This window comes from Panthera pardus, unplaced genomic scaffold (genome assembly GCF_024362965.1).
Source record: "Panthera pardus isolate Hobbes unplaced genomic scaffold, ASM2436296v1 HiC_scaffold_25, whole genome shotgun sequence".
NCBI lineage: Eukaryota > Metazoa > Chordata > Mammalia > Carnivora > Felidae > Panthera > Panthera pardus.
The window spans coordinates 21,049,001-21,076,855 of NW_026526821.1; the positions used below are offsets into that span (position 1 = coordinate 21,049,001).

A 27,855-nucleotide genomic window follows, 5' to 3' on the forward strand; every position below is an offset into this window, starting at 1 on the left:
AAAAACTTCCCGCCCATATTCAGATTCCTTCCCAGACTCAACCTGGACATCTGTTTCTGTAACCAATGATCACAAACGTGGTGGCTAAAGCAACAGAAATTTATCCTTTCGCAGTTCTGCATCGGTGACACCCAGATCAAGGGGTCATCCGGGCCATACTCCCTATGAAAGGGGAGAATCCTTCCTTGCCTCTTCCAGCTTCTGGTGGCTTCTGGCGTTCCCTGGGTGTGGCCACCTTACTCCAGTCTCTGCCTCTGTCTTCGCATGGCCTTCTCCCCTGTGTCATTTCTTACACAAGGACCCACCCTAAATCCAGGCTCCTGAGATTTCGTGGGTGACTGCTTTTGTCACACCAACATCACCATTTTTTGTATACGTGCGAAAGGCCTCCACCTGCTGGGCATTCACACAATTCTGAATGAAGTCAGAAAAACGTCTACACTGATAGTATAAATTTTAAAGGATTTTTTTTTAGGGATTTTCTTTAAAAAAGATGTTTTTGAAATGAAGAAATACAATTTTTACATTTTGTACATCCCTGTCCTCCACCCGTCTTCATTTACTGCTGCGGAAAGCCGATGCCACAGCTCATCCGTGGTTCAGCGAAGACACCAGAAGGTCACATAAAGTCTCTTCGTTGCAGGAGCCCCAAGTGAATGCAGTTCCAAGAGTAACTCCCAGGGTCCCTTCACTGCTCTCCCCAGTGCTCGCACCCCAGCGCTACCAAAGGGCTCAGAGTGGACAACAGCTGGCACAGCCACCGTCCGCCATGCCGGCCGACACGGCCCCGGGGTCCCAGAGGGCCCCTGCTACGCCTGTTCGCCAGCGCCGCCTCCACTGGCCCCCGAGCCTTTGCCGGGGGCCTGGGCGTCTGAGAAGCGTGAGGCCTGCTTGGGCAGGCGGATGGGGACATAGATGTTGGACGCGCAGTGCTCCTTGAGGTACTCTCCTCCCTTCTCTTCATATTCCTTCCTGGTGATCCAGACCTCGTCATCATCCAGGTGATCCAAGGCCCAGTCCCGAGCGCCGTACCAAGCGTCCAGCACCGGGTTGGAGGCAAGCTGAACCTGAAACACAAACAGCGCTCAGCAGAGGGCTTGAGGAGTGAGGGTGCACAGGCGCGGCTGCAGCCCCCTCCGTGGCATCCCCAGAAACACACGCGCGGGACGGCCCCCACCCTCCAAACACGGCCGAGCCGAGACGCCGCGGACGTTCCGAGAGAGCACACAGGAGCGCAGGGCACACCAGACTCGACCTCCATCAGCGGTCGGCAGCTATTTTACAAACGCCAGGCCCGCGCTGGGTCAGAGAGGGCCCAGCTGCCCCGCCCCTGCTCCCGAGCTGTCCACAAGCGGAGGGCAGTGGAGGCTGATGCGAGGCGGCTCTAGCCTCGGCGGCAGACAAGCCTCAGGAGCGGAGACCGAAGAGCAGCACCTGGCGCGTTCTCCAGGACGCGGCCAGTGCTCTTTCCGCGGCCTAGTGTCACAGCGAGGCTGAGGTCAGCGGCCCCGTGGCAGCCCCTCGACGAGGCTGACCCGACCAGAGTGGGGAACAGCCTCTGTAGCTCGAATCGGGCTTCCAGCTTCCCGGAGTCTCTACCTGACTTCCTGCCTCCTTCCCCCCTCCCTCCCCCAACCCAGGAGCCTGGGGTTGGGATGGTGGGTTCAGAACTTTCTGAAGTAACAGGCAGGTGACACGGCGTGCGATCGGCGGGCACAGGTGGAGGCGGATGAAGCACATAAACACCAAAGTCAGGAGGCTGACGGACGGGGCTGCCGTGGGAGGGACTTGCGATAAGAGACCGCGAATAAACGCAGGTAACAAGGACCCTGCGCTCTGGCCAGAAACTCACTGAGAGACGAGCGCTAGCAGGGGGACACTCCTGGCACCGGCTGAGTAGTGACAACCGGTGGCTTTTGTTATTACCAGTGAAAAAGCAGTCAGATACACGCATATAACAATGGAATACGACACAGCCATACAAAAGAGGCTTCGAACGTGTAGCTACTGACACAGCAAAACGGTAATTTAAGAAGTTAAAAAAAAAATACAGGTCACAAAATAAGCCATCGACATTCTCTTTTTTTAGTTAAAATCATACACGTTTAAAAGTTCATGTAACTTTTAAAACACTACTACAGTTGGATTTAAAATGTTTTGCTGTTAAATAAGAAAACACTGGGGCGCGTGGGTGGCGCAGTCGGTTAAGCGTCCGACTTCAGCCAGGTCACGATCTCGCGGTCCGTGAGTTCGAGCCCCGCGTCGGGCTCTGGGCTGATGGCTCGGAGCCTGGAGCCTGTTTCCGATTCTGTGTCTCCCTCTCTCTCTGCCCCTCCCCCGTTCATGCTGTGTCTCTCTCTCTGTCCCAAAAATAAATTAAAAAAAAAAAAAAAAAAAAAAGAAAGAAAACACTGGGGCACCCGGATGGCTCTGTCAGTTAAGCATCCGACTCTTGATTTCAGCTCAGGTCATAATCTCAGGGTCGTGAGGTCGGGCCTGGCGATGGACACGGAGCCTAATTAAGATTCCCTCACTCTCCCCCTCCCCTCCTTTTACACACTCTTTCTCTCTCAAAAGAAGAAAGGAGGAGGGAGGAAAGAGGGAGGAAGGAGAGAGAAAGAAGGGAGGAGGAAGGAAGAGAAGGGAAGAGAAGGGAAAAGAAGGGAAGAGGGGGGAAGAGGGGGGAAGAGGGGGGAGGAGGGAGGAGGAGGGACGGGGAGGGACGAAGAGGGACGAGGAGGGAGGAGAAAGAACCAAAACAAACTTAAAGTATGCAAAAGTGCACATTTAGGGTCTTAAATGGTTCCTGTTTGAGCCACTGCTGAATACATAACCTAAATTTTGAAGATCAGGGGTAGTTCTGACATGACGCACACTTGTTACATCAGCAGCTGCAAAGGAGCAGGACAGGAGGAAGAGACGGAAGATGGGGTTGTGCCACAGGAGACCGAACCAGCTGACGGACAGCTGGAAGGGAGCCCTGGCAGCATTCCTACAACGAATGTTCACAGAGTAATTCACGGGAAAGGCTTTCACGAAGATCAAGACATAGAGCTTAAAGATCCAGTAATACGACGTGTGCTCAGTTCTGTCATCACAAGTCACGGCCACTGGCGCACACCCACACCCACCCTCTGCGCCATTACCCCCACGGTCTGGGCACCCCCACCCTTCCGAGGCCCTTAAATGCTGGTGTCATGTAAGGCCTAACCATGGACATCACCCAGCCTCCCAACAGTGCCCTCTAAAGACACGGTTACGCTAGGGGCTCTGCGTCCACCCTCCCACCGCTCTCTCGAGCACTCGGCAGCTGGCTAGGAATCACTGCTTCCTGGACATTCCCCCGGAAACTCCACTCTACGCGCCGCAGGAGTGGAACTCCTTATCCACCCTCTGGCCTGCTCTCCCTCTCCCATTCCCCAGTCCAGCGGAGGTCATCTGTATCCCATCAGCTACCCAACTCAGAACCTGGGGGTTGTCTTGGGTCCCACCCTTCTGTCCCCAAATCTGGCCTGTTACTCAGCTCACCCCCCTCACCTCTGCCACATCAACGTCCCCCCGCTCTCTCCTGATGCCTGCTGCATGTTTCTGGCACAACTACCAATGACACCGAGCCAAGGCCTGGCACACGACAGTTCACAGGACAGTCTGTTCTTCCCTAATGCAGGCGGGCCTAGTAAGGAGTACAGTTAAGGACAGGGAAGGCTTCTGGAGGAAGTGACATGCAAGCCAGCCGTGGGACACTGGACCGAGATGGAAAGAGCGTTCCAGGCAAAGGGACTGAGCAAGTGCAAACGCCCTGAGGCAAGAAAACATGGCTTACTGGGGAACAAAGTAGAGGGTGGCAGGGAGAGTGATTCAAGGTCAGATCACAGGAGACACTGCAGACTGTGGTGAGGAGTGAGGACTCCACCGTAAAGCCCAGGAGCTGCTGCCTAACTGTTCCCCTGCTTCCGATATTTCTCCTGATTCTCCCATTTTCCACAACAGTCAAAAGTATCTTCCTAAATTCAAACCGAAGGAAACAATTCCCATGCTTAGACTCCTTCTCGGTCCCATGTGGCCTAACAGTAACAACAGCTATGCAGGAAAGTGGACCCACAGGCCTGACTGCTCACGAGGCCGCCCCTGGCTGGCACCCGGGGACCTGGATTTCAGGAGACTCGTGAAAGCAGCTCAGTGCTCCCGATGTCTGAATGTGCTTTATGCTGAACACCTGCTTCCTTCTGTGAGTCTGGAATTTGGGTACGTGCCCGGCGGGGGTGCCTACACGATCAGCCCCCGGTGAAAACCTTGGACGCTGAGTCTCTCTCAAACGTCACTGGTTGGTGACATTCCACGTGAGTTGTCACAGCTCGTTGCTGGGGAGAATCCAGTGTGCCCTGTGTGACTTCACCGGGTGAGGACTCTGGGAGCTCGCACCTGCGTTCGTTCCCCTGCACTTCCCCCCGTGCACCTTTTCTCCTTACTGATTTTGCTTTGTTTCCTTTCCAGTCATAGCCAGGAGTATGATTATATGTGGGTTCCTGTGAGCCCTAGCCAATCATGGAACCTGGAATGATCCCAGGGAGCCCTCCCCTACCCCGCTGCCCCCTACAACAGTTAAGGTCTGAGTGTTCGTTTTGTGCAGGCCCTATGCTGAGCACTTGACCTGCACCAGCACACTGAATCCTGCAAACCGGAGGTAGGATTACCTCTGTACCAAGGAGAAAACAAAGGCGTGGCAAAATTCAGTAATGGAGATGATGGAGTAGGGACCAAAGCCCAAAACCCACGTCGTGACTGTGTAATACAACATGCAGCACAGGGGACCAAGGCCAGCCTCTCAGCAGGACGCGTGGGCTCTGCATGGCTCTCCACCACACCCCTCTCCACTCCTCTTTAGCAGCCCAATGCTCCAGCCACGCTCAGCTGCAGCTTACGCCCTCAGCCGGCCTCGGGCCCCTGAGCCTTGGCTCATGCTGATCCCGGTCTGCAATGTTCCCTCCATCCCACCCCTCTCCAGTGTCTATATGGAAAACACCTCCTCATCCTAGGAAGAACTCATTTCCATGGAGCCTTTCCTGACCTCCAAGACTGACTGGTGCCCATGCCTGAACGTCCATCATGTTCTGGGCTATCATGGCCTATTTAGTCAGCTGCTGTCCCTCTGGTAGCAAGTTCCTTGCAGCTAAGGGCCGTGTCTAGGACCTGTCGGCATCTGCAAGGTGCCTGGTCCTCGATGGGGGCTCAGACCATGTTTCTCAACGATCAGAGATTCACTAGATACGTTATGGGACATCCACACCATAGAATAAAAATTTAAAAAAATAGTACTTTGGAAGAATGACATCAGGAAACGCTCATGGTGGGTTAAAGAAATGTAGGTTACAAGACAGGTTACCCTCAAGTATAGAGAATCTGTGAAAGAGAAGCTTTGCCTGTAGAATAAGGGATGGGGGAAGAGAATGACTATTCTTAGTGGGTACTGACTGTATTCTCTGAATTTTATTAGATTGTATGTCTTTTTTCAGTTAAAAAAAAGAGAGAGAGAAATATTAAAAACATGATTCCCATTCTGCTTTAACAATTCAACGTATATCAAAGACCAGAAGGAAAGCCACAAAAATATTAACAGTGGATATTTGTGGATGATGGAATTAGAAAGTAATTTTCCTCCTCTAAACTACTGTTTATTACTTCTGCTATCAGAAAACACTAATGCTATTTACGAAACAGCCGGTTACATAAACAACCAGTACCTTAAAAGAAGACTGAAAGGGCCTCATCTCCAACAGCTCCTTCTCGATTCTACCTTTCATCCCAGGGTACATCATGTTCCCACCGGTGAGGAAAACGTTCTGAACCAGCATGTCCTGAACGTCCTTGGAGTACCTAGGAGAGAGACAGTTCCTTCCGGTATACTCCTACCAACTTGAAGCTCAGGGGAGAATGCAGACGTAGAAATATAAACCCTTGGCACAAAAAAGAAAACATCTGCACAGAAAGTGTTTAAAAAAACAAAAAAACACCTGGCATTTTTCACTTACAACTTTATAGAATTCATTTCCTTAGCAGGATTAGAAGTTTTGTGTCTTGACACGTTTTTTAAAAAGTGACTTTACGGAGGACTGATTTACAAACGTTTTGATGAGGTCTGATAAATCTATACATCCTAGTAACTATCACAAGATACAGAACAGTTCCATCACCCCAAAAAGCCCATCTTTCTACCTATGTGCTTATTTAAAAAAAAAATAAAAAATATAATAGCTTCATCTTATACATGTTCGAGCACTTTCTCGTTACGACAAAGCTTAAAGCCATTCCAACAAAGTGGCTGCAATAGTTTCCTTCCTTGCCAGGTGACAGTTTTCACCCTGTTTCAACCAAGGCGGCCAGAGTACTACAAATCATGCTCTCGGCTTGTCCAGCTTGAACTATGAAAACTCGCACTGCGGGAAAACACCTGTAGAAATGGGATGGGAGGAGCATTTTACAGAACTGCAAACTCTTAAATACAATGTCTGCAAGGAGGAAAAAACTTTTATAGGCTCTGCACATATTTAGGGCACTTAAAAATCGCTCATCTTCAATAACGTCAAAGTTTATACAAAAACCAACGCACATATGTTATTGTTGCTGAAACATAAAAGAATTTCTTAAAGCTCCTCAAATCAACTGAGCATTTACATGTTCAGAAAAGAATTACAGAGTCTTTCCTCTGTGCCGGGGCTGAGGAGAGAGAAAGAATACCATCTGAGCACAGCAAGTCAATGAAAAGGAGGACATGAGGCACATTTTCAAATGCCCGACCCATCTCATCTATCATTCAGTGCAAAATCCAAGGAAACGGTTCTGGTAAATCTAAGGCAAAGAAGGACCAGCCTCACCTGTCCAGGATGTACTGAAGGGTCTCTGCGACGCCCGCCTGCTCTTCCCCGATGAGAGACGGCTGGAAGATAATTTCTGGAGCCCGAATTCTTTCTGTCCCAACAAACAGCTGATGATAGGCTGCCAAGTTAAACACGGGCTTTAAAAACCCAAGGTTTAGAAGATATTTTTAGGCCACAGTGACAAACATTCCAGTTGCCAGTTCCCTCAAACCACACTTCTTATTCCAACATAGCTTCTGTCCTTTGTTCGTGCCAGAACAACCTCTCCCCAGCTCTCCTGATACACTAATTCCATTTTCTACCTTTCTTCCACTTCTGAATCACAAATACCTACAACTTTGCATCATGAAATGGTCCCTGCGTTGCAAGAAAAGAGACCTCAAGAAGAGCAGCAGCGGGAAGTTTCCTCCCAGGTGAGCCTCAGACTCGGGTCAGTCTGTCTGGTTGCCATTGCAATGACAGAAACGTAGGCCCAAATGAGGATTAAGCACAATGACACTGGCTTAAATGTATATGAAACCATAGGGCACCTGGATGACTCAGTCTTTAAGTGGTTAAGCGTCTGACCCTTGGTTTCGGCTCAGGTCATGATCTCGAGGTTCGTGAGCTCGAGCCCTGTGTCAGGCTCTGTGCTAACAGCGCGGGGCCTGCTGGGGATTCTCTCTCTCTCTCTCTCTCTCTCTCTCTCTCTCTCTCTCTCTCCGCCCCTCTCTCTGCCCCTCCCCTACTCATGCTCACTCTCTCTCTCTCTCAAAATAAATAGACTTTAAAAAAAAATAAAATAAATGAAACCACTAAAGCTAGTCTTTAAGTCTAAACTTCTCAATTACTTGCCTAAATGTTTCTGCCAAGCAGACTGTTTCCCACAGGTTCACAGATCTTAGTGCGGGAACCCCATTAACCAGCAGGAAAAGTTTTGACTGCAGAAGTTGTAAGCATTAGTACCCCCACCTCCCGCCTTCCTAGAAAATACAACAGGAATTTTTTTTTTTAAACATTCCTAAACAAGCAGACTAGACCAGACTGGTCATTTATGTCAACAGTTTCAAAGCAGAAACATGGTGCAGGTTATCGGAGCCCAACCTGGACAGTGGCGACTGGCTTCTCCACCTCAGGGGTTTCCTCTGAAAACAAGGGTTCAAAATCATTGATGCTTTCCACGTCTTCCAGAGTCGGCTCGAGCTGCTCCAGGTCAGGGGTCTAAGGACAGAACAAACAGGACGAAACAGCACCTGTAACTTCAGGCCTTCACTCTACCAGTTCACCGTCACGGACAAGAATTGGTGTTTCGCTCCATGTCCTAAAAGTTGATATAAAAACGATGAAAATTTTCTAGACTGTTAAAAAAAAAAAAAAAGAGGAAGACAAGTGAACACAAGGATTAAAACCCTAAAAAGCCAGGAACAGGCTTTGCTCCTGTCCCCTACCTCACACAAACCTCAACAGCCCCCCGACCCCACCTTCTCTCTGAAGCCCTGCGTTGGGGCTGCTCAAACAGGACCCAGGGGAGGGCAGGCACACACCACACGCACAGTTCGGGGGGCCAGGGTGCAAGAGCTGGCGTCCCACAAAGTGGCCCAGACACCAGCAAAATTAAATAAATCTCTTATCTGCTTAATAAATACAACTGCCAACACTAATGGGCTTAACAGCCAGTCCACTGGGCTGGAGACGTGACTAAGAGCCCCCGAGGTGACAGCTTGGGAACTGTGGCGCCCCACACAACAGGCTTTCCTCTTCAGCCACAGGGAACCTGGGTGGAGCCTACGCATGCTGGCACCGCTCCCAATAGAAGGTTCAGGGCCCACCATAACTTGGACCTGGACAAGGAATCTGGGCAGCGGTAGTGCGGTTCTAGATGACATCTCTAGCCATCTGTGGTTCTGCCACGTGAAAGGCAGAGGAGTTTTACCTCTGGACTCAAGGGGGAGAAGTTACAGGAAAAAATGCTGTGTCGCCTTCCTTGAAAAAGGGTTCTAACAGTGACAGCTGCTATAGAAAGGACTGTCTCACAAGGTGTCTTGGGAGGGTGCAAGCTGACTCAATACTGCCCGCCTGGCATGCCTGAGGGGAGGTCCCTGCGTTGAGTAAGTGTCCTGTGAGCCTATCCTTACCCTTGGACATACCCCAACGTATGTAAACTAGCAACATAACTCACAACACTTACACATACTTCTTTAGAACACGGCCACATATACTCAAAGGTACACTAGCATCCAAATTCACCCCTAAACAATGCTCTTCAACACTCATCCAGCAAACACATACCAGAACAGTCACGTGCATATATAGCTTCTAGAACGAGGTAAAATGAATCCTAAGTTCTATTCAATATAGACGATTCTACCATATTTAAGGGGAGGGTAAACCTTGGAAAGGACGAGAACACTTCTTCCCTTGAGATTAGAGAACAGGAAGAGAGGGACTGGTTTGGAAATAGGTGATTTAAGGAGGAAAGAGGGTGGGCTGGGAGGCAAGAATCTAAGCACCTCACCCTCAGTGAAGGAGGCAAGAGCCATCCGAACACTGCATCCAATCCGGGAGCAGGGAGCTTGCTCCTTGCACAATCCCCCTGAAGAGACGACTACTACCGTTCCCGGGTGGGGAAACGGGCTCAGCAGGTGAAATGACTTGCCCAGGATCACGTGACACTAGGAAGTGGGGGAAACTTGGCCTAAGACAGATGGCTCACTCCAAAGTCCTCGCTCTGCCTCCAGCTGAAATTCCATACATCATGAATCTGAGTGTGACAGGACAGCCGGGCTCGCGGAGTATGGAAAACATTTACCTGAGGTCACGGTGAATGAATGAGAACCCAGGATTTTACATGCAGCAGCAAGGTCAGCAGAGTGAATGACAGACAGGCTTCTCCGCCCCAGTGGGGGCCGCAGAGTGTGTGTGAAGGAACGCTCCCCCCGCAGGTCTGCGGTCTCGAATCTGCAAGACTCTCATCTTCCAGAAAGGAGCCCCAACCCCGGGAGCACCTGTGCCTGTTCCGGCTCGGCACTAAGCTCAGGGGTCCCAAGAGAGGGTCAGATACAGATCATGAAAATTCCCTCTCACTGGGTGGCTTGTGGATGATGAGCCACCAGGAGCAGTGGCCTGTTGCAGAAAAGAGATGAGGCTTTGAGATCACATGGATCCCGCTCTGAATGGCAAAGATTTACTTAAGGTCACAGTGGCGCAGTCTGAGGCCTCGTCCTCCTCTGTAAGCAGGGCACGACCCTAGGGCAGCGGTGGGCCGAGAAGAGAACAGTTAGTTCGTCCTTCTCTTTTAGCCAGACACTCACTTTGGCCCCTTAAATAACTGTTATAACGGGCTGGAGACACACAGATGGCACCTGTGGATTTAAAATAACTACAGGCAAAACCTATGGACCCCGGCCCCCAAATGACGAGTGAATGAGCTCCAGGGAGCTCTCACCTACCTCCCGCTCTACTCCCCACACCTCCGTCGTCCTCTTCTCCATCCCAACCTTCACTCCTCTGACCTCTCTGACCTCCCGGTGACGAGCTCCCCTGTGCACGCACACCTCCCTCCACCCACCTGGAGCCCGATCACAACTGCCACCCCCACCCCTACTCTATCCGCTCTGCTGCTCCAGCGGCCACTCTAGAAGCCTAAAGGTCACCACCCGGTGCTCTTTGCACTTCTGCTCCGGGGTAGACTGTACTTCTCGAAGACGCTCACAGTATTTTCCATCCCACATGCTCTTCCTTAATGGGACTTCGACACTCCCCATGAAGAGGTGGGTTCTATTTCCTCCCCTTGAATCTTATTAGGGACCCGTGAGGCTCCAACCAACACAGTATGGTGGAAGCGGTGTCACGTGCATTCCAATGTGATGTCATAAAAGGCCACACAGCCTCCTTCCCCTTGACCTCTTGAAACATTCGCACTCTGGCTGCTCTCCCTTGGGGAGCTCCCTCCTGGAAGCCAGCTGCCATGCTGAAAAGCCCAAGGCACACGTTCAGGCCACGTGTAGGTGCTCAGGTCCACCCTCCCGCTGACACAGCACATCCCTAGCCCAGGTGCCAGTGACGTGAAAAACCCTCTGGGGTCCCAGTCCCCAGCTATCCAAGCCTTCGCAGCGGAGGCCCCAGGTGGGCGTCACGGAGCAGAGATCCCTGCTACACTCTCTCTGGACCCCTGACCCGTCAAACTTGGAAGCACAACACAATGGTCATCATTTCACGCTGCTAAGTGTGGAGTGGTTTTCCACACGACGGCAGGTGAGGGAAATGCGCTCCCGGTGGGCAGGAGTGAGAAAGCCGCAGGCCGCCACGGCCGGGCCTGTCGTCCTCTTGAGCTTCCCTGTGCATCCCCCGGGGCAGGGTCTTCAGCCTCTCCCAGCACTTCTCCTCGGCCCCTCTGGCCACTACTCGCGGTCCTCGGCAGATGGCCGCCTGCACTTCAGAAAGCCCACTGCCCATCTACCTCCATCCCACCCCTTCACCTCTTCCCTGGCCCTTTCACACTCCTGCGCCCTCCCAGGTGGAGCCTACCACCCACCGCCTTACATGTCTCCCGTCCCCCCCTGCTGCTCTCTTCTAACTGCTCTTCCTCAGTCTCTTCCCCCAGCTTTTCCTCCACCCCAGGGCCCCTAAGCAGTGGACCCGGGCATCCTTCTTCTCTCACTCCCCATGCGATTCCAGGTCCTTCGGTGGCTGGATCCTGGCAAGTTCCACCTGAAGTCCCACTGAGACTTTAAAGACAAGGTGCTCAACCCCAAGGCTGCCTCCACCCACCGCCTTTCAGGATGGCCTCTGTGTGACCAGAGTGAACCTGCAACCGGACTGCTTGGGTCTGAAGATGGGCGGCACTACCTCCGGCTGCACAGCCTCGGGCAGACTCCTTCACCCCTGCGCCCCAGCTGCCTCATCTGTCAGGTGGAAATACGATAGTACTTACCCAACCGCAAAGATTCATCAAGACCACACCTGCAGAAGTGCTCATGGTCTGGCACACGTCACACATTCTATTATCAGCAACTGCCACTCCTGTCACCACTGCCCCTACATGGCACCAAGATCCCTGGATGCTACCTTTTGATGTTTATTTATTTTGAGAGAGAAAGAGAGAGCACGCACGTGCATGCGTGAGCGGGGAGGGGCAGAAAAAGAGGGAGAGAGAATCTCAAGCAGGCTCCATGCTGGCAGCACAGAGCCTGACGTGGGGCTCGATCTCATGAACCCATGAGATCATGACCTGAGCCGAAATCAAGAATCGGACGCTTAACCGACTGAGCCCCCCAGGTACCCGGACGCTACCTGTGAAGTGTCTCCCGCACCCGCCATACCCATGGCTACTCTCCCACCCCCCATGAGCTTTCTCCCAGATTACCACACACATTTCTACCCTGCTTCCCGCCTCCAGCCTCCCCTCTCTCCAAACCCATCATCCTAACTGCCAGCAGTTATCTTCCTAACATCAAGTCTCCTTGTATTAGTTCCTTGCCGGACATCCTCCGAAGGCTCTGTCGGAAGGATAATACCCAGGCTGACTGATAAGGACCTCTGTAGGCTGCCCCCCACCCCCCACTTCCCTGCTTTATCACCCACACTGCACACCAAACCTACCGGGCTCCCTTGCACACGTGCTTCCTGGCATCGAACTGTCTCCGTCTATAATGTCCTTCCCTCCTCATCTGCTACCTACTGAAATCATATCATCTTCCAGGCCTCAGCTCAAATATCCCTAGACTTTCTTAAAACTTCATCAGGGGCACCTGGGTGGCTCAGTTGGTTAAGTGTCGGACTCTTGATTTCAGCTCAGGTCATGATCTCACCGTTCATGAGATCAAGCTCCACACTGGACTCTGTGCTGACAGCACGCTGCCTGCCTGGGATTCTCTCTCTCTCTCTCCCTCTCTCTCTCAAAATAAATAAATAAATATTTAAAAAACAAAAGAAAACAAAAAAAACTTCACCTAAATTCCCACACCATCTGCCAGCACACCAGATAAGCTTTATCACAGTCAACTAAGTGTGATTCGATAGCCCTATTTTTTTAGGTACGAAAGAATGCAAGAACCGTGCATCTGCCAGGGACACAGAGTCCCTGGCATACCATGCCTACCACTGAGCGGTCAGCCCCTGGGAGATACCCTCAAATTTTCCTGGAACAGAGGATTATAAAATGTTCGAGTTTCAAAAGGCTTCTTCAGCTACAGCAAAAATATCATCATCCACCTTCACCTAGCTACATTCAAAAGCATGCTACCTTAAAGATAACTTCTAAGCTTCGCTAAAAATGATAAAAAGAGGGGCACCTGGGTGGCTCAGCTGGTCGAGCATCCGACTTCAGCTCAGGCCATGATCTCACGTTCCGTGGGTTTGAGCCCCACATCAGGCTCGCTGCTGTCAGCCGGGAGCACAGAGCCCGCTTCAGATCCTCCGTCTGCCCCTCCCTCGCTTGTGCTCTCTCAAAGATAAATAATTAAAAAAATAAAACGATACGAAGATATTTTACTTATCCAAATTCATACGATTCACGGAGAAACAAAGCTAGTAATTTCAGAGCGGACGACGGGCCTCCAACAGAGAACAGATTTCTCTACCGTGGCTGGCTTCTCTCCCTCTAGGGTTTGCCAGGGTCTCCACACGTATTGTGTGGCGTTCAGGAACACAAATAGGCATTCTTTTGGAACTGAACTGAACGACAGTTTGCCAAAGCACATCACAGAAGATGCAGCATGTTCCCTGGAACAGTCTTGATTGCGTGGCATAAGAACAAGCAGGGGCCAGCTCTCATCTTGGCTAATCAGGCAAGAGAACCTTCTATATTAAGCTCATTGTGCTCTCCAACAAGCGATGTGCTCTAGAACTGTGCTCCCCCTCCTGACGGAAAGCCAACATCCTCTACTTCAAATACTTCATTAGGAATGCTGACAAAGCCTACTCCTTTACAACACCCTCATCAGAATATCTGCAGAACAGCAAGGGCTGGAATGGACTGGTCTGTGGGGACAAATGGATTTTAGAAAACACTGTAAGTTAAAAATTTTGCTGAATTAATCCAATACGGCATGACTGCTTGGATGGCATTTCAATATGAGCTCTGATTCCACATAAATCCATTCTCTCCATTCTAAAAGAATTACATGGTTGGAAAACACTACAAATACTTTTTGAGAACCAGCCAGCCAGTGATGCAGTCACATGGGACATATATCCCACGAAAGTTACGTAATCGACCCTAATCACTAACGATCACCTTCAATAAATGCTGACTGACCCTCATAGCTTTGGGTACAGATCAACTCATCAAATTTGTTGTATACAGAGAAACTAAAGTCCAACATCTCAAAATCTCCCCAAGCCCAGAGAGAGCGAGAATACATATCCCCAGAGCACAGAACAAAGTAGGGACTTAATTAATACCTGCTAAATGCACGAAAGAGGGGCTGAATCACAGCATGTAACAAATGCAGAAAAATCAACAAACAGAAGGAAAAACTAGGTCTCCAACTGCTCAGGAATCACATTTTACAGTCATTTGGGCTTTTCATCTTATAATTTTTTTTTTTTTTAATGTGTGTTTTTTATTTTTGACAGACAGACAGCACGAGCAGGGGAGGGGCGGACAGAAGGAGAGACACAGAATCCAAAGCAGGCTCCAGGCTCCCAGCTGTTAGCACAGAACCCAACATGGGGTTCAAACTCACAAACTCACAAACCGTGAGATCATGACCTGAGCTGAAGTCAGATGCTTAACGGATTGAACCACCCAGGCTTTTCATTTTAAATTTGAAATCCCTTGCCCACCTGCCAGTGGCTCAGCAACACATCTGTGGTATAAAGATGCTGATGTCCTGTCAGGCATGACAAAAACTGAATATGGGTGAATAAACAACAAAGGCAACACGGGTCTGGATCCCAGTAAATAGCTGAGATCTGAAGCACAACCAGAAGAAAACTCTCAGAGAGGGGAACTAGGAAGGCCCCATTGGGTGCTGTGAGGCTGACCTGGGACGCCATGCCAGACTAGGACCTCAGCCATCCAGGGAACCATGTCTAGGAAGGTTGACGTGGGGTCTGCTCTATCTGATACACATGCCCTGGCCAGCTGCTGGCCTCCGGGAGTCTCAGCTGTGGGAGAGCTGGCGCTGGAGGCTGAGCGCAGCAAGGATGTGAGCGAGCCTCCAGCTGAGAGCTGGAATCTCAAGAACAGGCTCCCCACTGAGCCAAAGACAGCTCCCAAGTCACTGGCAAGTAACCACACCACCCTGCACCAAACTGGATTTTTCCATTTCTAAAAGTATAGGTTTTAGAATTTAAAGAAAGTTGATTTAAAAACAAAAACCACCAGGGCACCCAAGTGGCTCAGTCAGTTAAGCCTGACTTCAGCTCAGGTCATGAGCTCACAGTTCATGAGTTCAGGCCCCATGTTGGCCTCTGTGCTGACCCTCGGAGCCTGGAGCCTGCTTTGGATTCTATGTCTCCCTCTCTCTCTGCCCCTCCCCTGCTTGTTCTCTCTCCCTTTCTCTTTCTCTCTCAAAAATAAATAAATATTAAAACTAAAACAAAACCCACCAAGCTAGCCTGGTTAATCCTGGTCCAGAAGTGCCACAAGGCAATGAACAAGTCCTTTGTTTTAGAACTCTAGAGCTGACAGATTCAGGAACAATGCACACACTTATTAACACTCTCCTCCAGTTTTTTTTTTTTCTTTAAAAAAATTTTTTTTAACATTTATTTTTGAAGGAGAGAGAGACAGAGTGTGAGTGGGAGAGGGACAGAGAGAGAGGGAAACATAGAATCTGAAGCAGACTCCAGGCTGTGAGCTGGCAGCACAGAGCCCGACGTGGGGCTCGAACTCACAAACCGCGAGATCATGACCTGAGCCCAAGTTGGACGCTTAACCAACTGAGCCACCCAGGCGCCCCTACTCTCCTCCAGTTCTAAAGACAGGCAACCAGCTACTGATTTCGGTGCTACTGTGCAGCACCCAGGGCCCCATCTCACGCCTTGCCACCTGACCTTAGGCCACCTCAACACTAAGAGTCCACTGGCAGGGACACAGAAAGGGTAAGACAGAGATCAAATGGCTTATTCAGTTTTAGTAATAAAAGGCTGATCTTAAATCAACCCACAGATACCTTATTGAGCACGTCTACCAGTTGCTGTAAAAAATCCATCAACTATTACGAAGCACGATCTCCGACAGTAGGGGGCGTCAAGACAGAAAGGAAGTAAGTGAAGTATCAACCACAATATATTTAAGTAAACATCAGAAAAAAGTGGAAGGGACTGCAAATAACCATCGGAGGAGAAGGTTCAGGTTCAAGAGGGCCCCACACGACCAGTCCGCGAAGGCTCTTCCTACCCTACATGCAGAGTTCTCCTGCCCAGGGGGCCAGAGGCCCACAGGGTGAAATCTCTCAGGTCAGAACTTCAGTCGGCACGCATGTCCCCACAGACGGCACTCCCCACATCGCTTTCCCAAGTCTGGTCACACCTCTTTATGCCAGCCTCCTCAAGACACTCCTCCCGTCCCCAGGAAGGGCTGTCCTCTCTAAATGACCCTACGGGACCCTCCTCCCAAGGCCCTTGGTACCTCTGGCTTGCTGTCCACCACATCCACCTCGAGGGTGACTTCTGCTTGAAGGATTTTCTGCTTAGCCTGCTCCACGGCCGAGCTGAGCTTCTGTATGTAGGACTGCAGCTCTTCTGGGGAGTCCATGTTCAGCTCTATCAGAGCCTTGTGAAACTGATCCATCTGGCCATCCTCTAGAAGTTCCTGAAACCAGAGCGGTCACAATTCACTTCAAAGACGTCAGTGCGCTCACAAACAGGAAGGAGAGAGAAGCAGCTTAGAAGCCGAACAGAGAGAAACTACAGCAGGAGGGGGCTCCCAGAACACTCAGAGCCTGCGCCTCCACAAAATCTCACCTCCCACCGGAGCTCCACACCCCACCCTCCTCCCCAGCTGTCTCTAGGCTGCACCGAGTCAGGGCCTCAGCACCACCTGATTCGGAAAAACTAATCTATGGTGACACAGGTCAGAAATGTTACCTTTTGAGTGGGGTGGGAAGGTAACTGGCTAAGAGGGGGCATGCTGGAGGTGCTCTGGATGGCAGACACATGGTGTGTTCCACGTTGTGAAAATCCATCGAGCTATATACACATGCTTAAGACTTGTGCACTTTGTAGTATGTGTGCTACGTTTCAATCAAAAAGTTGTAAAACAGGATGCCTGGTTGGCCCAGTCAGTTAAGCATCCGACTCCTGGTTTCAGGTCATGATGTTGCAGGTTCATGAGTTCGAGCCCCGCATTGGGCCCCGTGCTGACAGCGTGGAGCCCGCTTGGGATTCTCAGTCTCCCTTTCTCTCTGTCCCTCCCCAACTCGCCTGCACATTCACGCACACTCTCTCTCTCCAAAAAATAAATAAACTTTAAAAAGAAGTTATGAAACAAAGGAGATTATAAGGCCAAAGTAAATGAGTGAGGCCAAGTCCAGAGACACCTGCTGCTGTGTACCGGGTACAGGCCCCCCATGCTGAGCCTACACCGGAGCCCCTCGCGGGACCCGCCAGCACCTGCACGCAGAGCAGTCTGTCCAGCCGCTCCTGGTCCAGCTGTAGCTTCTCCTCCCGCCGGCGGGCATTGAGCTCCTGCAGGCGCCGCAGCTGCTGCTGCCGCCGTTCCTGCTTCTCCTCGGAGCTCAGAGTGCTGCCCAGGAGCTTGCTGGAAAACGGGAGCTGCATCTTGTGGACGTTGTTTTCGTAATAATCAGGGCACCGCCATTTCTGCAGTTCTTCGGAGAAATCATTTTGAAGTTATGAAATGGAAACAGTATTAGCAGAGAAATCAGAAAGGCGATACCAGGGTTCTGGATCCGGGGAAGATGGAGAAGGCACAATCCACCCAATTTCTGAATCCACCCGGTCAACAAAATGCAGCTGTAACACCTGAACATAAGGCCCACCGATCCTTCTCAAAGAACTGTCGAGTAAAGGGGGAGCCTGGGTGGCTCAGTAGGTTAAGTGGCTGACTTTGGCTCAGGTCATGATCTTGCAGTTGGTGAGTTCGAGCCCCATGTTGGGCTCTGTGCTGACAGCTCAGAGCCTGGAGCCTGCTTGGGATCCTGTGTCTCCCTCTCTCTCTGACACTCCCCGTCCTGCACTCACACTCTGTGTCTGTCTCAAAAATAAATACACATTAAAAAAAAAAAAAAAAAAAAGAACTGTCGAATACAGTTCGCCAGACAGAAATGACACCAGAAGGAAATTCAGAACATTGGGAATGAAGGAAGAGCAATAGAAAGGACAAAAATCTGGTTCAACATGATAGGCTAGCCTCCTCCTGAGTTCTTTAAAGTTATGTTTGACAATTCCAAGTAAAAAACCATCACAGGTCCGCTGGGTTTCCCTTGTGTGTAGATGTGATCCATAGGACAACCCAACATAAAAGAGGAAGGCTAAAGGGGCCTCTGGGGTGCTAACATTTCCACATTCCACCTGAAGTCGCAAAACACAGATTCTAAGAACACCGTGAAAAGTCTATCTACTGTAATCCCAGGGCAACCATTAAAAAACTACATAGAACGATACGGTAAAAACACAACGGATAAATTAAAATGCCAGTACCAAAAAAAGTTTTAAATACTCTAACCCAAAAGAGGGCAGGAGAAAGAAACAGGAACAACAAAGAGAAGGAACACCAGAAAACAAGTAATAAAATGGTACAACTAAATTCAACATAGAATTAATTTTAAATGATCTTGGGGTGCCTGGGTGGCTTAGTCAGTAAAAGTGTCTGACTCTTGACTTGGGCTCGGGCCGCCATCTCAGGTCATGAGATCAAGTTCTGCGTCCACACTCAGTGTGGAGCCTGCTTGGGATTCCTTCCCGCCTTCTAAGTCCCTCCCCCAAGTGTGGGTGAGCACACAGGCTCTCTCAAAAAATTTAAAAAAAAAAAAAAAAGGTCTTAACATACTAATTAAAAGATAGAGACTGACATAACAGATTTTAAAAAGACAGCCACTGAACTCACTTTGGGTATAACGGTATAAGTAGACTAAACGATGGGAAGGCCATTCCATGCAAGCACGCATCAAAAGAAAGTTGGAGTGGCTATATTAATGTCCAAGTAGACTTCAAAGCCAAGAAAACTGCAAGGCATAAAAAAAGATACTGTATAATGATAAAAGGTAAATTTGTCAAGATGACATAAGAAACCTAAATATGTACCTAACCAAAGTGCTTTAGATACTTGAAAGCATAAACTGACAGAAATGAAAGGAGAAATAAAAAAATCTACAAATCATCCCTTGAGACTTCGAAACTCTTAATACTCAACAGAGCTAGTGGATGGAAGAGGAACAGGGACACCGAAGAGCTGAGCAGCACCACGAACTAGCGTGCCCAAGCGACGTCACAGAATACTCTGCCCAACAGCAGAGTTCATGTTCTTTCCAAGCATGAATGGGACAATCCCCAAAGAGACCGTGCCTGGGCCATGAAACAAACCTTCACGAGCTCACCTGATATTTGACCATAATGAAACTAAGCCAGAAATAAATCGCAAAAATATAACAGGAATATCTCCAAATACTTGGATATATAACAACACATTTGTTTTTCTTCTTCTTTTTTTTTTTTTTTTTTACTTTCTGCTTTCCACATCAACTATTTTTTAAAATATCAAATTGGACTTAACCCCTAAAACCTAAAGATTGTTTTTATTCTAATTCTACTAGAGTTAATATACAGTGTCACACTGGTTTCAGGCGTCCGATATAGTGATTCAGCACATCCATACATCACCCGGTGCTCAGCCCAAGTGCACGCCTTCATACCATCACCTATTTCACCCATCCCCCACCCCCTCCCCTCTGGAAACAATCAATTTGTTCTCTAGAGTTAAGAGTCTGTGTCTCAGTTTGCCCTCCTCTCTTTTTTCCCTTTGCTCATTTGCTTTCTTAATTTCCACATATGAGTAAAATCACACAATATTTGTCTTTCCCTGATTGACTTATTTCACTCAGCATTCTACTCTCTAGCTCCATCCATGTCGTTGCAAATGACAAGATTTCATTCACTTTTATGGCTAAAAGTTTCTATGTATGCCACATCTTCTTTATCCATTCATCTATCAGTGGACATTTGGGCTGCTTCCATAATTTGGCTATTGTTAAATAATGCTGCTATAAACACAGGGGTGTGTGTATCCCTCTGAATTAGTGTTTTTCTATTTTTTGGGTAAATACCTAGTAGTGTAACTGCTGGATCGTAGGGTAGTTCTATTTTTAGCTTTCTGAGGAACCTCCATACTGTTTTCCACAGTGGCTGCACCAGTTTGCATTCCCACCAACAGTGTAAGAGGCTTCCTTTCTCTCCACATCCTCACCAACACTTGTTCTCGTGTTGTTGATTTTGGCCATTCTGACAGGTACGAGGCGATGTCTCTCTGTGGTTTTGATTTGCATTTCCCCGAGGATGAGTGATGTTGAGCATCTTTTCACGCGTCTGTTGGCCCTCTGGATGTCTTCTTGTGGAGAAAGGTCTGTTCATGTCTTCTGCCCTCTTCTTCATTTTAAAAACCTTACACAAATCACCCTTCTCATTCAAATATATAAAATCAAACAAAAATTATATAAATCTTTTCATTTTAACAGAAATGAACAAACTGAAATCGCTTCTAAAGAATCCTGTGTGGATAACGTAAGACATGACTCACTTTGTAAAAGAGACTTAAACATGAAAAGCAACTATTTTATTTTTTTTTATTTTAGAGAGTCATGTGAATGGGGGAAGGGGCAGAGGGAGAAGGAGAGAGAGAATCTTAAGTAGGCTCCATGCTGAGCCACTCCACATGTGACTGGATCCCACGACCAGGAGATCATGACCTGAGCCAAGATCAAGAGTCAGATGTTTAACCAAATGAGCCACCCAGGAACCCTGAGAAACAATTATTTTAAGTTATATTCATTCGAATTAACATTATAGAACACATTCAACTTCCGTGGCGCGTGGGTGGCTCGGTTGGTTCAGTGTCCGACTCTTGATCTCAGCTCAGGTTATGATCTTATGTTTGTGGGATTGAGCCCTGCGTTGCGCTCCATGCTGACAGTGTGGAGCCTGCTTGGGATTCTCTCTCCCTCTCTCTTTCTCTCTCTCTCTCTCTCGCTGCCTCTCTCCCAACTTGCACTCTCTTTCTCTCAAAATAAATAAACTTAAAAAAAAAATTCATCTTCATTGAACACTTAAGAAAATTCTGCCCATTTTTAAATTGGATTATTTGTGCTTTGGGTGTTGCCTTGTATCAGTTCTTTATATAATTTGGATACTAACCCTTTTTCAGATATGTCATTTGCAAATATCTTCTCCCATTCACTGGGTGGCTTTTTAGTTTTGTTGATTGTTTTCTTCTCTGTGCAGAAGCTTTTTATTTTGATGTACTCCCAATAAAACAATACATTTCCAAATAATCTATGGTTCATAAAAAGAAGTCTTGAGGGGAATAAGAAAATATCTGAACTCGGGGTGCTTGGGTGGCTCAGTCAGTTGAGCATCTGACTCTTCACTGTGGCTCAGGTCAAGATCCCAGCATCATGGGATCGAGCCGTGCACTGGGCCGAATACTGAGCGTGGAGCCTGAAGATTCTGTCTCTCTCTCTCTCTCTGTCTCTCTCTCCTTCTGCCCCTCTCCCCTAGTTGTCCTTTCTCTCTCAAATTAAAAAAAAGAAAGAAAATACCTGAACTCAGTAAAAATGAAAATATAACAAGATCTGTAGAATGTAGACAAAGCAATGCTGAAAGGGAAATTTTGCAGCATTAAATGCTTATATTACAAGAAGAATGATCTTGGGGGCACCTGTGTGGCTCAGTCTGTTAAACATCTGACTTCAGCTCATGTCATGATCTCATGGTTCCTGAGTTCGAGCCCCTCATCGGGCTCTGTGCTGACAGCTCAGAGCCTGGAGCCTGTTTGGGATTCTGTGTCTCCCTCGCTCTCTGCCCCTCCCCCACTTGAGCTCTATCTCTCTCTCTCTCAAGAATAAACATTAAAAAAAATTTTTTTTAGGGGCACCTGGGTGGCTCAGTCAGTTAAGCATCCAACTTCAGCTCAGGTCATGATCTCACAGTTTGTGAGTTCAAGCCCCGCATCGGGCTCTGTGCTGACAGCTCAGAGCCTGGAGCCTGCTTCTGAATCTGTGTCTCCCTCTCCCTCTCCCCCACTCACACTCCGTCTCTCTCTCAAAAATAAACATTACAAAAAAAAAAGAAAGAAAACAGAAAACTACAGATCAACATCCCTCATGAATATAGACATAAAACCCCACAAAATATTACCAAGTCAAATCCAGCAACGTATAAAAAGACAAATATACATGAACAAGTGGCATCTACCACCCCCCAATCAATGCTAGTTCAATATCCAAAAAGCAATCATTATAATCTCCCATATGAATAGTCCAAAGCAGAAACACCATAGGATCATATCAACTGGTGCAGAAAAAGAAAACATTCAAAATTCACTCATGATAAAAATGCTTACTAAAACTAGGAACAGAAGGCAATATCCTCAGCTTGATACAGGACATCTGTAAAACACTTCAAGCCAACATCATATACTTAATAGTGAAAGACTATGTCCCCCCCACCATGCCAAAAATAGGAACTAGGAACAAGAAAAGGATGCCCACTATCACCACTCCTATTCAACACTGTACTGGAAGTCCCAGCCAGTAAAATAAGAAAAAGAGAAAGAAAGGCAAACAGATTGCAAAGGAAGAGACAAAACTGTTCCTATTCACAGGTGACACGTCTATGTGGAAAGTCCCAAGGAATCTACAAAAGACTAAAAATAAATAAATTTAACAAGGTCAACACATAAAAATTAATTGCACTTCTAAACACGAACAATGAGCCGCCGGAAAGTGAAATAAAAAAGCAAAAACTTAGACACAGATCTAACCGAACATGTATAGGATCTGTATGTCAAAAACTACAAAATGCTGATGAAAGAAATCAATGAAGGCCGAGGTCAATGGAAAGACCTACTTTGTTCACGGAGCAGAAGATCCAGCATCGTACAAAATGTCACTTCTCCCCAATCTACATTTAATGTTACATCTCGACTTAATATTATGTTTAGGTTTATATTAAAAATGCTGTTGTTTCATATCCCACCTGATCTATAGATTTCATATACTTTCAATCAAAATCCCAAAAGAACATTTTTGTAGACATGAAGAAGCTAATCCTAACTTTTTTTTTTTTTTAAGTAGGCTCCACGGGAGCCCAACTTGGGGCTTGAAACTCACGACTCTGGGATCAAGAGTCAGACACTCAACTGACTGAGCCACCCAGGCACCCCCATAATCCTAATGTTGATACGGGAAGGCAAAGGAACTAAAATAGCCAAAACCATTTTGAAAAAAAAACAAAAAACCTACAGATGTAAGTTACCAGTTTGTTGAATAGTTTAAGTAAATACCAAAAGGAAAAGGGGAGGCTAATGAGAGTAAAAAGTGAGCAAGAGAGTCATCCTGGAAACGATTTAAGGAACACCCTGAACACAGACAATATCTAAAAGCCTCAAGCAGGGACTCCTGGGTGGCTCGGTGGGTTAAGCATCTGACTCTTGATTTCACCAGGTCATGATCTCGCGGTTCACGAGGTCCGAGCCCTGCACCTGGCTCTGCACCAACAGCATGGAGCCTGCTTGGGATTCTCTCCCCCTCTCTTTTTGCCCCTCCCCAACTCATGCTTGCTCACACACTCTGAAAAATAATCAACAGTTTTTAAAAACTCTTTGAAAAAATTATAAATAAATAAATGCCACAGAGGCCGTCTCCATTACCTGCCACATAATCTTCAGCAACGTAGCTGTGCTCGTGCAGGATCTCCTCCATGCGGCTGAGAGTGATGGCTGCCAGATGCCCAGGGTATTTCAGCTGCAGGAGACGCTGGAGGTAGCCAGCTGCTTGGCTTCCTCCCAGATTGATGCGTTTGCAATTTTTAGCATCTAACCTATAAGCAAGGAATGGAAAAGAGCACTGAAATTTGCGGCAACATGGGAGAAAGGACAGGGAACACTTCGTGGGGGGTTCGGGGGAGGGTGACAATGCAGATGAACGAGGAAGAGACAGAGCAGCCGGGGGAACAGAAAACTTTAGAGATGAAGGGACTCTGAAGTTCCCTCGATTCAGCCTCTGACTCAGTGCAGGAATTCCTAGTCCACACCCAGACACGTGGCATCTAACTTCTGGCAAGGGTGTCACAAGGAAACAAGGTTCAACGGGAAGAATATGTACTCTGAAGTCAGACCCTTACGTGGCTCGTCATGCATTTCTCAAACTGTGGTCCTGGTAGAATTAGCTGGGGGAAATGTTAAACGTGCCAATTCCCGGGACTCATTTGCTTTGGGGTAGGGCTGGGAGTATGCACTTTATTTAACAAGCTCTCTAGGTAAGTCTAACATGGGCTAGAGTTTGAGAACCCTCCCCTGGACACTCCACTTCTGCTGATGCATACACATTAAGTAACCACGCACATACTGGCTTACTGTAACCTCCTGAAAGGACCAGGTCCCTTCCACATCTTGTGAAGGGGAAGAGAAATCAGAATAGCCTCTTTCTTAATGTGAGAAAGGGTAGCAGGACACTAGGATCTTGCCGCAATTGCAAAGTTTTTGCTATATCACGCTTCACCAGCAGATGCCAGCATAGAACAGGACAGGCTCCAATGTGATCGTTTCTTAACTTTCAGGTAAAACACTTTTCTCTCAATACTTTTCTGTACACTCTGTTTACATAAAATAAAAAAAAATTCCAAATATAAGGAGTGTTTGGTAACGTGTAAAATAAATACTTCTATCTTCATAAATGTTTGTAGAAACTTCAAGAGAAATTACCACTATAGGTCTCAATAAATTCAACATTTATTTTGACTTAAATATTCAGACTCTTCTACAGTTCCCGAAGTGCCATCACCTACATTTATCTCACTTCATCCTCAGAGTAACCCTGGAAAATTAGTTTTTCCCCATTTTACATGTTAAGAAGAGGCCAAGTGGAGAGGGTAAATAACCTCATTCTCAGCAGGGCCACAAACCCAGGCATTTAACTCCAAAGCCAGGGCTCTGCTCCCTACTTCCCCTCTGTATGCAATAAGAAACCTTCTCCCGAGAGCATGATGCTGGTCTAGTCTCTTCTCCAACAATGAAAGCCCAACTATAAAATGAAAACTGGTCTAAAAATGACAGAAACTGGGGCACCTGGGTGGTTTAGTCGGTTAAGGTCTGACTTCGGCTTAGGGCATGATCTCACAGTTCATGGGTTCGAGCCCCACATCAGGCTCTGCACTGATAGCATGGAGTCTGCTTTGGATTTGACTCTCCCTCTCTCTCTGCCCCTCTCTCCACCTCAAAATAAATAAGTAAATACATACATATATATATATATATATATATATATATATACACACATATATATATATATATTTTTTTTTTTTTTAAATGAGAGAAACTACCCTCACCTTTTATCCAACTTGGAAATATTTAATAAGTATCTATATTATGTGCCAGGCACTGTACCTGAAAAGTACTAACCAACTGTGATTAAAGAGCTTTAAATTAAAAGATAACCTTTTTCTTTTTTTTTAAATTTTAGAGAGAGCATGAGTGGAGGAGAGGTGCAGGGGGGAGAGAGAGAGAGAAAGAATCTTAAGCAGGCCCCACACTCAGTGTGAAACCTGATGTGGGGCTTGGTCCTACAACCCTGGGGTCATGACTGACCTGAAAACCCAGAACCTCCCCCCCTAAAAAAATAACCCCTCAATAAAAAAGTGACTCCAGAACAGAAAGGCCATTTAAATTATTCAAATAATTTCTTCAAAACGTTTTTTTATGGGCACCTGCTACTTGCAGGTGATTATCTTGCCATAATCAAAACAGTAAAATTCTACAATTATGGAGTTGGACTTCGAAGACCATCTACAACAACTCCCTCCAGGACTTACCTGAAGTCACATAGTGAAGTATGTCAGAGCCAAGGCCAGAGGCTAGTTCCCAGTCCAATACTTGTTCTTTCCACCCCACCTTTAAGGTGGGCACCCAACAAATGTTTCCTGAATGCTTCTCCAGTGCCCTAAGTGCTACTCACCTCCCATCTAAGATGGGTAAAATATGGGTACACTGGTAACCAGATGAAATGATGAGCCCGCTGGAAATCAAGTTCTTTGGCTTATTGTGGTAGAAGCTGAAGAGGCTGTCTATTCCATAGGCAACCTTAGGAATCCCGTAGCACTCGAAAAGAAGCTCGGACATCATTTGTCGAGAATACAGCGGGTTGCACACAGCTTCCGTCAAAACTATGGGATGATCGACACAGCCCTACTTTGAAAGAAAAGACAGAACAGACCACTAATAAAAGAATACTCTTCCTAAAGAATAAAAGAAACCAAAGGCCTACTGTAAAGACTGAATTTGCTTTCGGTCTTCAAACACCTGGCCAGAAGCAACTGTAAAACGCTCATCTCATCTCTACTGGAGGTTGTTTTTGGAAAATATGAAAGTACGGTCAATCGAAAGTTATTAAGTGAAGCCCCAACCAGACTGTCAGCAAATCATATTGGCTCGATCTTCAAAATACCTCCAGAATCAAACTGCTTCTTGCCATATCCCCCTCCCCTGACCTTCACCTTAGTCACCATCATCACTCACTTGGGTGACTGCAATGGTCTCCTAACTGGTCTCCTGATTCTACCCTATGACCCATGCCAGTCCATTCTTCATACAGCAGCTACGGCGGGCCTTCTGGAGCACACGTCATGTCCCTCCTCCGCTCAACACCCTGCAATGGCTCCTCGTTACACTCCGAGTAAAAGTCTATAAGGTGTGTGATTTGCCCCTCATCACTTGTGACTTCCTCTCCACTTACTACTCTCCTCTCACTCTGGCTGCTCTCACTTAGGATTAGGGCACACTTCTCCCTCAGGGCCTTTTCACTGGCTGTTCCCTCTGTTTGGAATACTATTCCCTCAGATATTCCCATGGCTTGCTCCCTCAATCACCTCCTTCAATCCTTGCTTGAACATCCCCTTCTCCCTGAGTCCTACCCCGACCATCCGAAAAGACGTGAACCGCCCCCCCTCCTCCTATCATGCCACAGAATCTACTACTTAATTCTATTGTTTATTGGCTGCCTTTTCATACTAGAATGTCTTTCCATTCTAGCTCCACAGCGTAAGTAACTTTGTGTTACATTCATGGATGTATTCCAAACGCCTGGAAAAGTGCCTGACACAGAGTAGGTAGGTGCTCAATGAATGAATTTATCAACGAATGAGCACCTATGCCCGAAGGTGTGCTGCAAGAGAAAAGGACCGTTGTTTAGTCCACTGCTATTTCCCAAGAGCCCAGCATAGGGCTTAAACGCGTTGGGCGCTTAAGATTTGCTCGACAGACGAAAGGAATGGCTAAATGACAATGAGAGCTAGAGTTACCGTAGTGACTACGACCTCTCCGCGAAATGCGCGGGCACAAGACCTCACCCCTCCCCTCAAGCCCAACCCACCTCCCCCTCGCTTCACCTGTGAGGAGACACCCAGGTGCTGGAAGCTGTAGTCAAGCAGCAGCTCCTGCAGCTCCAGGTTGACCGGTACGTTGCGGTCGAAGGGCGAGCGCAGCATCCAGCGCAGCGGCTCCAGGCTGCCAAGCGCGTTGCCCACCTGCGGGCCCGCTCCGCCCCGAGCCCCGCCACGCCCGCGGGCGCACACAGCGCGGAACTGTAGGCGCGGCTCGGGGCCCGGGTCCGGCCCGGGGCATGCCCAGCCGGCGCGGGCCTGGAACGACCCGTTGTCCAGCACCAGTGGCACTGGCAGTGGCCCGTGTGCCTCCGGGCCGGCCTCCAGCACTGGGTCTGGCGCGGCGCGGGCATCGCGGAACGGGAACACATTCGCCACCGGTCCGGCCGCACTGGCCGCGGCCATCTTGGAGCGCGCGCGCTGTGCCCGCCCCTTGCCGCAA

At 48.2% G+C, this 27,855-nt stretch overlaps 1 protein-coding gene across 1 annotated transcript; it reads right to left on the bottom strand.

The window, feature by feature from the left end:
• Window positions 1-450: 450 nt before the first annotated feature.
• On the bottom strand, window positions 451-27,855 carry ACTR5 (actin related protein 5). Its single transcript, XM_019458509.2, has 9 exons — window positions 27,420-27,855; window positions 25,991-26,220; window positions 23,689-23,858; window positions 17,418-17,635; window positions 16,435-16,617; window positions 7,959-8,075; window positions 6,873-7,012; window positions 5,742-5,874; window positions 451-1,067 (listed from the first exon to the last, which is right to left on the bottom strand). The coding sequence occupies exons 1-9, from the start codon at window positions 27,816-27,818 to the stop codon at window positions 810-812; spliced, it is 1,848 nt and encodes a 615-aa protein (XP_019314054.1). The 5' UTR covers window positions 27,819-27,855; the 3' UTR covers window positions 451-809.